Below are 17,873 nucleotides of genomic sequence, written 5' to 3'. Positions count from 1 at the left end.
TATTTACAGATTATGTCATGGCATTGCATGATGGAGTGATAGTCTTCCTTCTTCACGGTCCCTATTACCCTGTTTAAATCTCCCACTTTACTACTACCAAAGCTCCCTTGACAATAACATTGCCTCCACCATGCTTGACAGAAGCTGTCTTTTCATTTGATCTTTGTCCCACAAATGGTCTTTTTAAATCGTCTTTTTCTATTCTTCCTGTGTCTAGGGCTTGTGTTCTTTTTCCCACCTTAATATTTTCTATTTATTGGCCAGTCTGAAATATAACCTTTTTTTTGCAACTCTGCCAGTAAGGCAAGGATACCAGGGTTGATTCTTCACTTTTGACATTGAGACTGGTGTTTTGCAGGAACTTTTTAATGAGGCTGCCCATCGAGGATCTGGGAGGCCTCTGTTTCCCAAACTAGGCACCATAATGTATTTTTCCTCTTGCTCAGTTGTGCACTAGAGCCTCCCACTCCTCTTTCTAGTTTGGTTAGAGACAGTTTGCACTGTGTTCTATGAAGGAAATAGTACACAACATTGTCTGCAAAGATCCTCAGTTTCTTTGCATTGCCTCTTTATATCTCTGAACCAGAACATACTGATGAGTTTCAGAAAAAGGTTCTTTGTTTTTAGTCATCTTGAACCTGTAATTGAATACAGAATTGCAGATGCTCCAGATACTCAAGTAGTCTAATGAAGTCAGCACAAAAGTTTTCAGCTGTAGTAACATAATTGCAAAAAAAAGGGTCCCCAAACTTTTGAACACTAGTGTATGTTTACAAACATATATTGTATTTAATAAAGAGAACAGAACATTGAAAGCCACCGGTCACATATTTCTGTCACTCAAATAACTCTGGATAGTGAATCACAGGGTCGTGGGAGTTTTGCTTGCTCTAGTACTTCCTCCCTCAGTGCTGCAAACTACTTTTTTTCCTCTGGAACATACTGCATATAGATAAGGTAGATGATAAGGTAGACTAGAAGAACTAGTGAAGAGGCGTGTGATTAGCACAGTAGGACCCAACAATTGAGCAACGAACACCAGGCAAAGTTAAGATTATATAACCACATATGATAATTATATATGCAAGTATATTGGTAGACATTGGTAGACATAATTTGTTAATATTCTAGATTTTCCTTGTTTGTCCATTTCCAAGATATCCGTAAAGTATCTCATCACATGAAGGTAACTTGTCATATTAGTTGTGTTAATTTCAAATAATTTTTTATTGGGAATATTTACAGTGTTCTGCAGTATGCTTTAAATATATTTACAGCTCTAGATAATGTTTCTGTATCCAAACTGAAAAAATAAAATTTGCAATTTTTTTATTGATTCACAGCAATTCTCAGTTTAGTTAGTTAATTACATTTTCGTGATCTACCATATTACAAATTTCAATATGTAAAATGATGTACTAAAAAAGAGTTTTGTAGACATACTACCTGATTAAGAATTATGGAGCCATGTTAAAGGGAAGTGGTACCTCTGAAAAAAGGTATTTAGTCAGACTAAGTTAAGTGTGTGTATATTCTAATCTTGTTATTTTTGTTTTCCTGCAAGAGTTACTGGATGTACCAAAAAGTGCTTAAACGGGCAATATTCAAATATACATGATAAAGGTTGTAGCACTATATTGATATTTATTCTTCTAACTATAGTCATTTTGATACATGGAAAACTTATATCAAAATGAAGTAATTAATCAATACTAATAGGCTGAGCTATCAAAGGCTGAAGAAGTTCTTCATGTGCATCTACAATGTAATACACTGGTCCATATCATTTTATGCTTTTAATGTGATGATTTCCAAATAAAGAACATTTTCTTTTAAAAATCAAGTTTTAAAAGCTAAAACATTTTGATATAATTTTTTGGAAATGTTTCTGCCTATAAACTGTTAGTGCATGTTGAGCTGTCTTTCAATAATTTATAAAATTGGTTAACGGTTCTTCATTACTTTTGTTAAAGTATACAGTTTACTTCAATTGGATTTCGAGACTGGACGGAATGTGAAATTAATATTTCATCAGTGCGAATTGAAACATTCCTCGTCTTAGGCCCGTAATAGCAGGTCATGCAGCCAAACTCAGCTGTGGCTTCTGTGAGCAAAGGAATGGAACACTGGCTGAATTGATAGCAAATGTAAATTGTAAATGTTCAGCAGCCTGAATCTCAGTTGAAGTATTTTTCAGACAAGACAAGATTCTTCCTGGGGAAAATAAAATCTTGACTCTTCAGATACTCACTAACATCAAATATAATTTTTTTTTTAAATATGTCCCAAATGTGGATGATGGACCAAATTTAATTTTGTAAATTAGACTTCAGGTCCCCTAACATTTTAGAATTCCGACACTGGTCACATTCACTAAACACACAAGTAAGTTTTTGTTAATATTTCCACAGCTCACAGTTTCATAAACAGATCACTTTGTGTATAGTAATACATTTGCTTGAACATTCAATAATGCCCAAACTGCTGATTATCCTCATATGGCCTCTTCCCTCTTAATACTGCATGTCTTTTTTGCAGGTTTCAATAATAGCCTATGTAGCTTTGTACAGAGCATATGCTTTCCATAACTGTATCTACTGTATGTGTCCACCATGCTCACATCCAGCAAATATTTTATTGTATTAGCATTTGCAGGATGCTGCATTCCTAAAAATGGAAACATTCCTTAAAAAACATTGTAAGAAGATGTATTGCTATTTTCATTTAAAACATACGTATTGCAAGATAAGTAATACAATGCTATCTCCAACACCTGGTATTCCACAATGTTTCTAAAAAGCATTAACAAATGAAAAAACTATATATATATATATATATATATATATATATGTATATATATATATATATATATATATATATATATATATATATATATATATATATATATATATATATATATATATGCAGTTTTGTACTTTATCTCATATTTTCAACTAAACTATACACTTATTTTTTTTTAAATAAAAAAAGGTTTTTTTTAGGTAAATGGTTAATAAGGCAAATGCTTGCACATTTTTTGTACATTTTATTAAATATTACAGCATTTAATATCAATCAGTTCTGCTTCTTTATAATTATTGCTTAGATTAATGTCATAATTATGTGTGTTGAGATGAGCTTTTAATGTGGTCATTGCTATGATGATAAAAAGAACCCAGTACATAATAAATGTTTATTGAGATTTATGTGTAATATAATAAACACCTGCAGTTCGAGAGAAGTAATAGCTTTAACATGCAGCTACATGATGTTAGATCTACGCATTATCATTTTATTTTGATACTATATTGATTAGATACGTTCTTATCACCACGCATAAGTAATAATGCAAAGTGCAGATCTACCTACTCCCTCCCCAATCCCACTGGTGTCAAGATTCTGGCGCTAGATACAGGGTATCAATTTAAAAATCAAAAACAAAACAAACAAATATCAAATTATATTTTTAGTAGCTTGACACCATGGATTGCTTTGAAGTTGGTGACTACACTGCCTACTTGCAAAACTAGACTGGAACAATCATACAATAACTGTATATAAATGCAAACACTGGCTAGAGTGTGATAACATTAACCACAAAGGGGCTCTGATGTATTTGAAAAGCATTCTCTGGAGTGAAATAGTGCTAGTTTTTGTCTTTTGGGGGGGGGGGGGGTGAAAATATCTAAAGACTTTTTTAAGGTTTAGGCCAAGTTCCTTAGTTAACACCTACTGGACAGTTGCTGTATGTCACCAGTGCTTATGTATTTGATCAACATGATATGGCAGCAACACAAAAAGACCTCCGAATTACAGGTCTCATCAGTAATGGGGAGACCTGGCTATTGACACTCCTACTAGTGAAGGTATCTGGCAAAAGCCACCCAAGGCATTCAATTACACCATGCTTTCATATTGGGCATCACTTGTGGCTAGTTTACATGTACATGTTATTTGTTGCATGTAGTGGGTATTGCTGGAATTTACATCTATGGGACATACTGCAAGAGCTTTGCAGTCCCTGTGTCACCTGAATGCTGTGATAGGCTGTTGCCACGTTCCAGTTCAGTGAAGGACTGCAGGTTGTCTCCATACTCAGTACATAGTAGTGAACTGCATGCAGCATGTTAACTGCTATCAATGTCACTAGAGACACAACCAGCAGCAATACTTTATTTACTCTTTGGCTTTCTGGTCATGCTGGGAGCAAACCATGGTGATTTCAAACTTAGATGACAGCTAGGGCAATTTGACCACTGTGGGGGAAAATTAATAAATAGTGAATTGTTAAACTTAGGTAGGGTTAGGCTAAGTCAAAAGATTAAGTTAGATATAGATAGCTGGGGATACAGTTAGATAGGGTTAGCAACGGTTAAAAATAACATTAATATTTGGCTCTGATTAGTAAATTGGCACAGAAATTGCTTCTCTGGAAAAAGGTAAGTCAGAATTAGTACATGTCAGTATTTTGACCCTTTAAGTTACCCCAAACCCTTGCAAATGTTGGGCACTGCTACACTCATGTGATGCAGCAGAATATACATTTGAGGTGGTTAAAATAGTAAGAAATACAAGGCCTGTAAATTCACTACTCAAATTCAACAGGTATGTGAAAAAAAAAATACAAATAAAATACTGGTAATTGACTGGTAAATTCAGCAGAAATTGGTGATGAAATGCCCCATATTAAATAGTCCATGGTCTTATTTTGCAGGTGGTATCCCACAATGAGGGTAGTGGGCTACTATTTCGTCCCAAAAATGACATTGGGCCTTTACATCAATCAATCCAAATTGGAAATTTGAAAACTGAAATTGTAATGTCTGTAATATTACCCTGCATGTCTGAAAATAAAAATGCATCAAATGTCTACATGGGGAGGTATTGCTGTACTCAGGAGCAGTAGCAGAATAGAAATTGTAATAATAGTAGCAGGATACTCACAGTATGTGAAATTCCCCATAAATATAAAATATATCATAACATCGAATATAGGCAAGAGTTTTGGCCCTGGGGGGCCTTATTTCTAAAAAAAAATATACTTTTGTGTAGTGGTTTTGGATTCATTGCTATTACAGTTATTATCACATATGAATAGTTAAAGTCACATACCATTATACCAAGGTTAACTTTAAAATAACCTTTTTCAATATTTGCTCTATAACTTTTAAAAACAACATTTTAACAATCAAGACTAATATGTAAATCTATTTTTGTTCACTAGTTGTGTGGAAATTAATATAACCAAACTTGTTAACAATGAGTATGTGTAATATTTAATTCATACTTGATGGTGTGCTAAGTGTACATATAGAATATGAGATGAGAGCATTAGCTGTTCTTAAACAAATGATGCATAATATTTATGGTTGTTCTTAAATAAAATGTATTGAATTATGGTTGAATGAACACATAGAAAAGTAGGCACAAAGCAAGGTCTATAAAGCAATGTTTTGTAACAATGGAAGTGGAAGAACTTAGCTGGCACGCACAGAGCCCAGGCCTTAGCCCAGTGAACAAATTTGTGCCAAACTGTAAAACTAAGAGGAAACCAAACCTTATACTTTAAATTAGTGCTCATCCTCAATAATGCTCTTGAGTGTAAATATAAGCAAACCACCACAGCAATGTTCCAAATCCAATTTAACCAGTGGTGTATCCTGGTTTTGTGCTGCCCTAGGCAGGACAAAACTCAGGCGCCCCCCCTCCCCCCGCGCCACCCCCACCCAACCTTTCCCCCGCCCCGCATTCTAAATACACACACACACATTCACTGACAGATACGCATACACTAGCTAACAGAAACACACACACACTAACAGACACACTCACACTCAGTAACAGACACACTCACACTCAGTAACAGACACACTCACACTCAGTAACAGACAAACACACTCACTAACAGACACACACTAACAGACACACACTCACTCACTAGCAGACACAAACTAGCAGACACACACACTCACTAACATACACACACACTCACAGGCAAACACACACTAACAGACACACACACACTAACAGACACACACAGTCACACACTAACAGACACACACACACTAACAGACACAAACACTAACAGACACACACACACACTAACAGACACACACACTGACACACACACTAACAGACACACACACACACACACACACACTAACAGACACAAACACTAACAGACACAGACACACACACTAACAGACACAGACACACACACTAACAGACACAGACACACATTAACACATTTTTAAAATGTATTTTTAACACATTTTTTTAAAAAAAATTTAACTTTTTTTAACACATTTTTTTTAATTTATTTTTAACACATTTTTTTTATTTTTTTTTAACACATTTTTTTTTAAATGTATTTTTAACACATTTTTTTTTTTTTATTTAACACCCCCCCCCCCCCCGCCTCCTTACCTTTGGGAATGCTGGGGAGGGGGGGTGTCTCTTCCTCCCTGGTGGTCCAGTGGCTGCTGGGCGATCGGGCGGCACTGCCTGGCTGGCGGGCGGGCGGCCGGCGAGGGAGCACTTCCCCTGAGCTGTCTGCTCAGCTCCCTCGCGCGCCTCAGAGTGAGGCTGGGAGCCGGAATATGACGTCATATTCCGGCTCCGCCTCCCAGCCTCACTCTGCGGCCGGCGAGGGAGCGGAGCAGACAGCTCAGGGGAAGTGCTCCCTCGCCGGCCGCCCGCCAGCCAGGCAGTGCCGCCCGATCGCCCAGCAGCCCGCCGGCATGTCTGTTAGCCGCAAGGCTAACAAGACATTTGCCTTGGGCATTTGGGGGGCGGCTTTTTTTGCCGCCCCCTGGAAAATGCCGCCCAAGGCAAATGCCTTGTTTGCCTTGCGGCTAATACGCCCCTGGATTTAACACCTTGCCAAAAAAGAATGGAGACTTAAATAGGGGACATATTTCACTATAATACCCATGATGTTTTTGAGATGTTCTACTATTTTTTATGCATAGTTTTGGCCATATACAGTTTACTAGTTCAAATTTCTAAAAAAAATATGTAATCCACATACCTACAAGTGCTACTTTGATCCATAAGATATATATTTTTTTTTATCTCAGGCAATGTGTTGGAAAATTGTGAGGGATCAAGAATTTGGTACGCTAAACTAGTGGTTGACTTAATGTTTCGTTTAAGAGGAACATGAATCAAAAGCTAGATACCTGCTGATAGTACAATGAGAACATCTGTTATGTGTGAGCAAATAAGTAAATAACATTATTTTCCCTGCGTGTTAAGTATGACATGAACATATATTTTAGGGAGCCCTGATGGGATATAATTTCATTCAAGCTGGAACAAGAAAAATGTGTACACATATTCATCCACCATCATGATCTAGTTATCGACTTGCTAACAATATAAATATATAATTTAGGACTTCTTGCTACAAAATGTGTAGCTGTTCTATGTGAACACTGGGGTGTCACACATGCATCATTTAGCATTATGTATGAGTACAATTATTTGCTGGTGTTTGATTTAAGCGTTAGTGACTATTTTACCTATTTTTACCCATTTTATCTCAGCATTGTCATGCTTAATAACATGCAATAAAATAACTGCATACCTAATTACTGTGGCAGTTTTTGTGTCTTAATAAGTTGTTTTATTTTTAGAAACTACTATTAGCATATGTAAATTATAGGCTGCTTTGCTAAATGAACATGGACAGGTTGGTAAACCACTCTAGTGCTCTCACATTTGAGAGAGCCATTTGTGAATTGCTTTGTATGTCAAAATGATGTGTGGTACAATTTACCTTTCTTATTGGATAATACAATTTAAACAATTTATAGAATGCTTTGTCAAGAGTTGGACCGTAACCATAATAGTGTGAATTTGAAAACAGGTGACTTAAAAGCACACATAGATCAGCCGATTAATTGAGTGAAGACGTATTTTAAAGGCCTTGTAAGATAAACAATTTAAACAATTTATAGAATGCTTGACAAAGATGAGCAGAAAAAGTCTGGTATACTGGTTAAACAACGTGCATATTTCAATATGTGGAATATCTTTTGCTCATTAATAAGGATTCTACTCAAATGATGCATCACCTACAAAATATTGAGAGGTTTATTCCAGAAATAATGGATTGTGGTTTATGAAAATTAAAGGCTATAACAGTCAAAAGAGACGACTCAGCAATTTCACCCTAAATTAGCGTATTTAGGATTCAAATCTTTACAATATATCATCAGATAAAGAATCCTTTAATTATAAGATTTGTTGGTAGTTTTGTTTTCAGAACTGCTTTGATAATAGACTCGTGCAGGGTAGAAAAATGAATTCCTCAGAATCACTTTGGAAGAATTTGGATTTTTAGGGAAGGAGGTAGCAGAATTTATCTATATATACAGTTGTCATCAAAATTATTCAACCCTCATTAAAAATCAGGTTTATTGTCACAACTTAAGGACTTTCAGCTGTTTGCAATGAACAGATCAAACAAAAGCAATTGAAATAGCTCAACACAACAAATGCTTCAAGTGTTTTTTTTATCCTTTTAGGACAAACACCACACTCCCAAGAAAAAATATTTTCTATCTCCAAAAAGTTACAAAAAAACCCAAAAAACAAAACAAAACATTTGAATGGTATCTACCACTTCTGCTTTGAATTATAGTTCAAAGCAAGCGAGGCAGGAAACCATCCCAGCTATCGATTAGTTGTGTCCAAGGTGCGACAATGGTGTTTTATTGAAAAGTGCTAGTTTCTTTTGAAATCAACACTTCTAGAAAATGAGCCTCCGTAGATGGGTTAAAATAATCGTAAAACACTTCAGCAAGCTGAAGTGGTTTCGGTGCTCGGAGTGTTCTTTTAATCAAAACAACATAACAATGATTGAAGTAAGGAACATATATTGTTTCTCCAAGATACAAAGATAGAAATATGTTTGTGTTAAAAACAAATATTTGTGTCATGATTTTGGTTAATTTATATTAATAAGCACCAACACTATGTTATAATTTTCTATACAGTGTCTAAAACAAAATGAAATCATTTTCCCAATTTAAACTTTAAAAAAAAAAAAGTATTTGCTACTGGTTCAATTTGACACATGAAAGACTGTATATTTTAAAGTTTAGTTCCCCTTGACTGACTTAAATGATCATAATAATTCTATCAACAACAAAAACAGTATTAAATGATTTTGCTGCACAGGATTCAGTGGGATTTCTTTAAATTGTAAAGTATGTACTGCATTTTGACTTCAATCTGTTTGTAATCTTGGTTGTATAACCAGTGATATGATAATGATATATAATTAGTATATAATCAAGTAATTGTATATATATATATTGCATCACACACATGACTCGAGCACTGATGTAACTTGTAAAAAAATATGAGAACAGTTTGATGTGAAATCTTGATCTGTCTAAACTATGTAAACTTGAAGGTTTAAATTAAATGGATACCTAATAAAGAAAGTTTAAGAAAACTTGATGACACACCTTAGTGTAGGTAGAAATAGTCCTAAATTTTTGTAGAAAACAGCCCCAAGAATATATACCGTGGATTCATCCAAATCTGCAAAAAAAAAAAAAACAACAACATTAAATCAGTTTAGGAAATCAAATCTCTATCTCTTACACAAATAATAATAGGTAATTTGAATAGCACTCAATATTATCAGATTAATTCCTAGAGGGCAGTGGTATTTTTATAGCTGCTAAAATGAGCTATGCTCTGAAATCAGAAAAAGAACTCTGAAATATATTTTCATATCTTGCAAGCTGACTTTTGAAAATAAATAAGTGGACACAAATATTTTCCCGGAATTATTTTCTCTACTATACTGTGAAAATAATCATCAAGGTGGGAGGCTTCTATCGCAGTTTGACAAAGGATGTGAGATAGGTCAAACGTGTTGGTTTATTATATTGTTTTATTTTCTGCTTTGATATACGGATTTGAATACAATAAGTGTTTTTATCATCCTTGGACCTTCCTGCTTTTAACCCGATTATTGGTTAATACGTTTCCTTGATGGAGAACATACCGCCTACGCCATATGAATTGAGCAAAACCACACAAATGAGTACATCCCTTTCATTTTATTTTTTTAGTTTATATTAAACAGTATGTTGTATTTCTGCTTTATTCATATATCCCAGTGAAAATTTCTACCACATGTATCCAAGAGTGGGGATTTATGTGTATATAGTGTGTATATATACCCTCCCCCCCCCCACTGGAACAAGACATTAAGTATATCCAAGTTGTACCGTCAAGGTGCATCAATGTGAAGCTAATTATCAGCCCATATATTGTAAGTGCCCCACTGGATCAATCAAGTATATCCAAGTTGTACAACCCAGGTGCATCAATTTGGAGCTAATTATCTGCTCCATATATTGCAAGTGCCCCACTGGATAAAGACATAGAGTATATCAAAGTTGTACCGCTCATATGCATCAATTTGGAGCTAATTATCAGTTCCATATATTGTAAGTGCAACTAATTTTATTTTATTTTCTAATATTGTCCACCTATATTTTGCACTTTTGTTTTCCTTTATAATATTATCCACCTATATGTTGCACTTTGTTCTCTTTTGTTTCATATTGTCTAACGTTGACCTGGATTTAAGGACACCTTTGAGGCGCCCCTCTTCCTACACTATACTGGAAAAATAACTGGCATAAATAGTTCATTACAGCTGCAAACACCATTGCTTCATTGCTGTTTGCAGCTACAAATATACACTAAAATAGAAAAAAAGAAAAAAAACACGCTGGTGTCTGTGAGGCTCCAGCATGTAACAGGAGGTACATATTAAGTAAATGAGTCTTACATTCTTGCAGTCACAGTGCATTGACTGAAATTCATGACAGCAGGGATAATTGGACATCCTATGATCCTATTAATATTGTTAGGTCAAAAGACTGGGCATTTACTACTTCTATTTTTATGGGGTGAGAAGACTCTGCATCATCGTGTCCCTTATATTTATTGGCCTCATTGGCCAGCCCCACAGACAATGTTTCTCTCCTCTCCCATGCACACAGAGTGGAAGTAGAGCACAGTTATATGTTGGGTCTCTCTTAGTTATATGGGGTCTAATGGTCCCCATTTTTTAAAATTACAGAGAACATAATACTGCTCTCTGTTGTGTCACTGAAATGTTACCTGTACTGGTGGAATATGTGCCAAATACAGACTTTTAATGTCCATTAATACACAACACCATTTCGCAAATAGCAAATTACATTGGGTCTCTAGTTTGTAATGGATTGATTTTGCTTATGTTAATATCTTTACCATTTGAAATCACTGCTAAGTTATGTAAGCTAGAAAATTGCATTTTTGATGTAACTGATGCAATACCAAATATTTTACAACTGTTTTATTCTGTTTTATGTCTGTTTTATTCAGTTTAGGATACTTTTTATACATAGCACAAAAGTGTACTTTTCTGCTTTTTTTCCATGAGAGCTGTATTACCCATTAGGTGGCAGTTCTCAGCCTCCTCCACACACAACACCCAGCCACAACACACACTCTCACACACATATAACACTCAGTCTTCCCCCCTGCCCCCACACACATAATAATCACAGTCTGGCCTTATGCCTTGGGTCCCGGGCAACTTTAATCCGGCTCTGGTTTTTATAACTGTTCTACAAATTGTTTACATTTAATTCACTTTAGTTTTACAGGTCAAACGATATGTCATTATTTGGAAATAAATAGTACAAATAACCCCTTAAGGACACAGTTTCAGAAACAAAAGGGAATTAGGACGGAATATTACCGTCATATGTCCTTAAAGGGATAATATATGGGGACTTTGATATTAATTTAAAAAAATATTTATTATTTTGCCTTTTTTAATAATCATAGAATAATTGAGGAATACATACCTGATGGCATAGGGGTGAAGATACTTTTCGGTATAATCACTTTGTCTTCTGAATTCCGTGCCCAATCTACCATTCCTTTTCTACCTCTCATGGGAAAGGTGATGTCTGTTAAGACTGACGATGCCGGAAGCTTTTGAATACTAGCCACTGGAGAGATGAAATATTATTGTGAGTACTACAGTTGTTCATGTAAACCAATACTTAATACATTCACAATAAGCTTCCAATATATCTTGATAGGTACTATAGAAAAGAGTTTACATAGAAAATACATCTTCACCTAGAAAATGGAAATGAAAAAGGCCAGGAAAGGGTCTGTTAAAGATAAAATCATATAAATAAAGCCTCCCTATTTTAAAACATTATGCAGATGCAATTAATTTGAAATAAAAAAAATACTTTTACAATAACCTGATGAGAGGGTCTGTTTGCAGCATCTGACATATCTCCTCTCACCTGAAATAGATTGCACCAAACTTTCATTTTGAACTGTGGTGACCAATCATATTCCTTAAATTCCTATCCATTAGGAGTTTATAGGATAAGTAGATTATTGCCCAGTCACAGTTCCACTCATCACATAATGGAACTGCCTTACACATTTAAGGCTTGAATTTTTCCAGGATAGTGAGAGATCCTGCAAGCACAAGATATACATATTTGGCACATCAAAAGTGGAAGTACTCTACACTCACTCCTTGAGAGTGGGTGGAGAGTACTCTCTGTATCAGATTTTGCAAAAGGCAAATCTGTTATTGTGCTCAGACTGATCCTTTAACCATGCTCTGAGTATATATGGCATTATTATTATTATTATTATTGCCATTTATATAGCGCCAACAGATTCCGTAGCGCTTTACAATATTATGAGAGGGGGATTTAACTATAAATAGGACAATTACAAATAAACTTACGGGAACAATAGGTTGAAGAGGACCCTGCTCAATCGAGCTTACATTCTATAGGAGGTGGGGTGTAAAACAAATTATGACAGGAATTTGTAGTCAAATAAGGTGGGCTGCCCTTTAGGAGAGAGCAAGAGACAGGTATGTGAGGTAGAGGTTACTCTGGGAGGCCATAAGCTTTCCTAAAGAGATGGGTTTTAAGGCACTTCTTAAAAGATGCAAGACTAGGGGAGAGTCTGATGGCGGTAGGCAGGCTATTCCATAGGAAGGGAGCCACCCGCGAGAAGTCCTGCAAGCGTGAGTTGGCCGTACGGGTGCGGACAACAGACAGGAGGTGGTCACGGGCAGAGCGGAGAGACCGAGAAGGGACATACCTATGGATCTGTGAGGAGATATAAGAGGGGCTAGAGTTGTTCAGTGCTATATAGGTGTGATTTAGTACCTTGAATTGACTCCTATAGCATACAGGAAGCCAATGTAAGGACTGGCAGAGGGGTGAGGTGTGAGAGAAACGACTAGAGAGGAAAATCAGTCTGGCAGCAGCGTTCATTACGGACTGTAGCGGTGCAGTACAGCTTTTGAGAAGACCAATCAGGAGAGGGTTACAATAATCCATGTGGGAAATTACTAGAGCATGGACAAGCTCCTTGGTAGTATCTGGTGCAAGAAAGGGGCGGATGCGGCCTATGTTTTTAAGATGGAATCTACAGGATTTGACAACATGCTGGATGTGAGGCTCAAAGGTGAGGCCAGAATCAAGTATGACCCCAAGACAGTGCACTTGCAAGGATAGACTTATGTGGGTACCACAAACTTGAAGGGAGAGCGAAAGAGGAGGATCAGTATTAGGAGGAGGAAAGACAAGGAGCTCAGTTTTAGAGAGATTGAGTTTCAGAAAGCGGGAGGACATCCAGTCAGAGATGCATTAAGAGCATCATTTTCACTAATTTGAATACCCAAACCTTGGACATAAATAATAAAGTAACTATGTCAAATTATGTCACCTTTACCTTTTTGAAGGGTCAGATTATCAAAAGAACTTTATTTATGGGACACAGAAGCAGTGACAAGCTGTGCCCATGGTAAAGCAATTGTTTTAAGCACAGTTGTAAGTGTGTAAACCTATTGCATTGTTAAGTTTCTTGAACTTGTATTCTGCAAAGATATAAAGCTCAGGCTACCATGACAATAGTTTGTGATGTATCTGTATTTTTTCATTATTATTATTATTTAAATTTGAGAAATTTGAACATGTAAAGATTAAATGTATTGTTCTTGTAAAAAATATACAACTATGCATACAAAGGAGTTACTATACCTGCCATAATTTATTATTGTGGAACAGTGACTTTTTAAACTGTTTCAAAACAAAATAGTGAACTGCCTAGTCTTCAGGAAACAGAAGAATAACCACTGAATGAACATTGAGTATCAGTGTACAATGCTTGTACCTTTTGCAAACATTAGATAACCCCACCTGGCTAAGAAATCGTTTAAAATATCAGATACAGCTCTCTGTCACCAAATTTATTCATTTTCTAATCAAGAGTTTGTGGAAAATAAACAGAGCATTCCAATTTACTGGAGAATGTACATGCTTTGTCTGGCTAAGGATCAGTCTAGGTACACACACTATTATTGTCAGGGATTTCTTATGGTAGTTGATATTGATTTAATTTGGGTTTACTGCATTTGAAAGTTGTACTTTCTAAGTTCCCTAAAGTTAAACCATAAGCTTTATCATGCAGTTGGACATCGGACCACTGCACAGAATGCACTGAACCCCATCAATATTCTATGTTTGAAAAACACAACTGACTGGTCGCTAATTTGGCTTTCTTGCTTCATAAAAAAACTTGGCAGAGGTGTACATAGCAGGTGTGTACTTAGAAGGAGTAGATGTGTATATAGCAGGTATGTACTTAGAAGGAGTAGAGGTGTACATAGCAGGTATGTACTTAGAAGGAGTAGAGGTGTACATAGCAAGTATGTATTCTGAAAGAGTAGAGGTGTACATAGCAAGTATGTATTCTGAAAGAGTAGAGGTGTACATAGCATGTATGTACTCCGGAGTTGAGGTGTACATAGCATGTATGTATTCTGAAGGAGTAGAGGTGTACACAGCAGGTATGTACTCTGAAGGAGTAGAGGTGTACATAGCATGTATGTATTATGAAGGAGTAGAGGTGTACATAGCAGGTATGTACTCTGAAAGAGTAGAGCTGTACATAGCAGGTATGATGTACTTATAATGAGTAGAGGTATACATAGCAGGTATGTACTCAGGGGTAGAGGTGTACATAGCATGTATGTATTCTGAAGAGTAGAGGTATGTACTTTATAGCAACACACATCTGGTTTATAATACATACAGTAGTGTGCATATGAAAATTCAGAATAACAAATGAATACCAAGAACATTGAAACAAAAACAGGCAAAAAAACAGGCCTATGATAAGATTTAAAGTGAAACAGTGAATATAAAAATACTGACAATCGGCAAAATAGCTTGCACTTTGGTTAATCCCGGCTGAGGTCTAAAAATGTTTTTGATACCTTGTGCCATTACAGCGATTTAGATCTTTACATTTAAAATGAACCTCTAATGCAAATTTATACTTACCTTAAACCGTCCCTAAATACATTTAATACATCATATATCACAGAAATACATGATAAATTCAATGTAAAATATTGAGATATACTCATCTCACTTCCGTTCCAGCATCTCCATGTCTTCAGCTTCATGGATGTTAACACCAAGTTCTGGTCCTCCTTTCACTTTACCCAGTCTCTTCCATGATTGTCCCTGCTTAGGAATGCTTCTCCAAGCAGAGCAAACCTCCTTCGTGATGCTGACATGCTAGTTTTATTGTCAGCTTGCTAGTGTCTGAACAGAGTGAAGTCAGTCACTAAATTCCTATACTCCCCAGCCAGCGCCAGCAGCATTGGATAGATAGTTACTCTAGTAATCATGGTGCATGTGTTAACTTTGTGTGGAGAACAGAAGGACCACCAGTGTGAGTTCTTTTCTGTTCTCCCTTTTCAGTCAATTCTTCAGCATAGAGTCAATGCCAAATAATTGACTGACAGATTGGAGAATAAAAACTATTTTAAAAATCAATTTTTTCCTAATCTATACATTTGCTAGCAAGTCGGTGAGCACAATGTAGAGATAGAATGTTATGCATTCTCAAAAGAGCATACCCTATAAGAGGCACGAATGGTAGCTTTTAATACACATTGTTTAAGATAACCAAGGTTGCTTTCTTTTATTAACTGGTATTCATTTATGGAGTAATCGGAATTTCGGAGCTGTCACTAAATTGGCCGTGTAACAGCACATAATCTGGCAAAGGATTCTGTTGTACTCAGAAGATGTCACTAAGCAAATTGTTTTTCTTTTTTTACTATAGTTGCAGACATATGGTCTGTGATACAAACAGTAATAATTCAGTGTGCATGTGAAAAAATGGAGTAATAAAATGAATATCATAAACTTTAGTGAAAAAAACCTGATAAGGCTTGAAATAGAATGATAACCGAGAGTGTCTGTGTTTGCAAATGGAGTTAACTAAATGCCCATTAAATTAATATGCTTAAACTGTTTTAAAAGTGAAATGATTGGCTTTCTAATTTGGCCCTCTGATTTCAAAAATCCATGGCAATGGAAACTGGGGAATATTTACTCAGAAAATGATTATTTTTTTTAATCTCTGTTGTAGTTTGTAAAATAAACAGAAAAAATGAAAAGTAGTGCATGTGTGTGAGAAAACCATAAAATAAAAAAATTACATATCCTGTGATTAAAAGGTGATATTAAAAATGCCAAAGCACTACGTGACACACCAATGTATAATATATATTTAAAATTTCATGATAAAAGTCTTTAGACTAAAACATTGGTCCTTTTGTACAATGATATGAAATAAAACATAAGAAGAAACATTTATATAAAGACCTTTGTGTCCTACTGTCTTTCCAGGCAAGTAGTTCACTAAAAGGCTGTTAAGTGAAAGTTCAGGTTTGTTACACAAATGCACATACAGTGGCGAAACTATGCAGCTACGACCGGGCCAGTCACTTCATGTGGCCCAGCTGCCCTACGGACCCCTGTGACCATCTTCATGTGTTGCAACCCCAGCCCGCACATTGTAACCACCGGGGTCACGTGTTCAGGGGCCCATCGGGTGGCCACTAGATGGAAAGGAATTTCAAGGGGGCCCGGTCAGTGCTGCGCTATAACAGCGCAACCGGGCCACCTCTGATGATGTCAGACGCTGCCATGCTGGGAGGAAGAGGCTGCCCCAGTCACTCTTCCCAGCAACCACCGGGAGCCGTGCGGGAGGAAGCAGAGGACGGAGTCAGAGTGGGAACTCTGACTCCCATCAGCCTGAGCCACTGGACTCCACTGGTCACCCTTTTGCACCTAAAAGGTAGGAAACAGGAAGGTGACAAACATTTTGCATGTGTGTGTGTGTTAGTGTATGTCTTTGTCTGTATGTATGGGTATATGTGTGTGTGTGTCTGTCTGTATGTGTCTCTGTCTTTATGTGTCTCTGTGTGTATAAGTGTGTGTCTGTATGTATGTGTGTGTGTGTCTGTCTGTAAATGTGTGTGTCTGTATGTGTGCCTGTGTGTATGTGTCTTTGTATGTGTGTCTGTATGTATGCGCCTCTATGTGTACATGTGTGTCTGTATGTATGTATGTGTCTGTGTTTGTATGTATGTGTTTGTCTGTATGTATGTGTTTATGTGTATGTGTGTGTGTCTGTCTGTATGTATGTGTCTCTGTGTGTTTGTATGTGTGTGTGTCTGTATGTATGTGTATGTGTGTGTGTGTGTGTATGTGTCTCTGTATGTGTCTCTGTACTTTAGGCACAGCATATTAAAGCCTGTTTTTAAACTGTGTTATTCATCTATCAGCTCAGAGACCCCTGTAATATGAGCCTCTCTTTTGATTTATTCCTGTTTTCCTTAAGACTGGAGAAATGAAACCTGTAACAGTGGCTGCAGTCTTGGGAGAAGGTATGTTTTCTGGGGACTATCATTTCCAGAAGTGAAAGACTGACGTATT

At 36.4% G+C, this 17,873-nt stretch overlaps 1 protein-coding gene across 6 annotated transcripts in view; it reads right to left on the bottom strand.

Moving 5' to 3' along the window:
• Window positions 1–17,873, bottom strand: part of ADGRB3 (adhesion G protein-coupled receptor B3) — an 880,860-nt gene that overhangs the window by 339,957 nt on the left and 523,030 nt on the right. For all 6 annotated transcript variants that reach the window (XM_063442965.1, XM_063442970.1, XM_063442966.1 and 3 more), the window contains 2 exons: window positions 11,892–12,038; window positions 9,480–9,555 (listed from right to left, as the gene is read on the bottom strand). In XM_063442965.1, the coding sequence (XP_063299035.1) occupies window positions 9,480–9,555; window positions 11,892–12,038 (223 nt within the window). The remainder of the gene's footprint in view (window positions 1–9,479; window positions 9,556–11,891; window positions 12,039–17,873) is intronic.

This window comes from Pelobates fuscus, chromosome 2 (assembly GCF_036172605.1).
Source record: "Pelobates fuscus isolate aPelFus1 chromosome 2, aPelFus1.pri, whole genome shotgun sequence".
Classification (NCBI taxonomy): domain Eukaryota; kingdom Metazoa; phylum Chordata; class Amphibia; order Anura; family Pelobatidae; genus Pelobates; species Pelobates fuscus.
The sequence above is the reverse complement of the archived record's forward strand: the minus strand, read 5'-3'. Positions and strand labels throughout refer to the sequence as shown.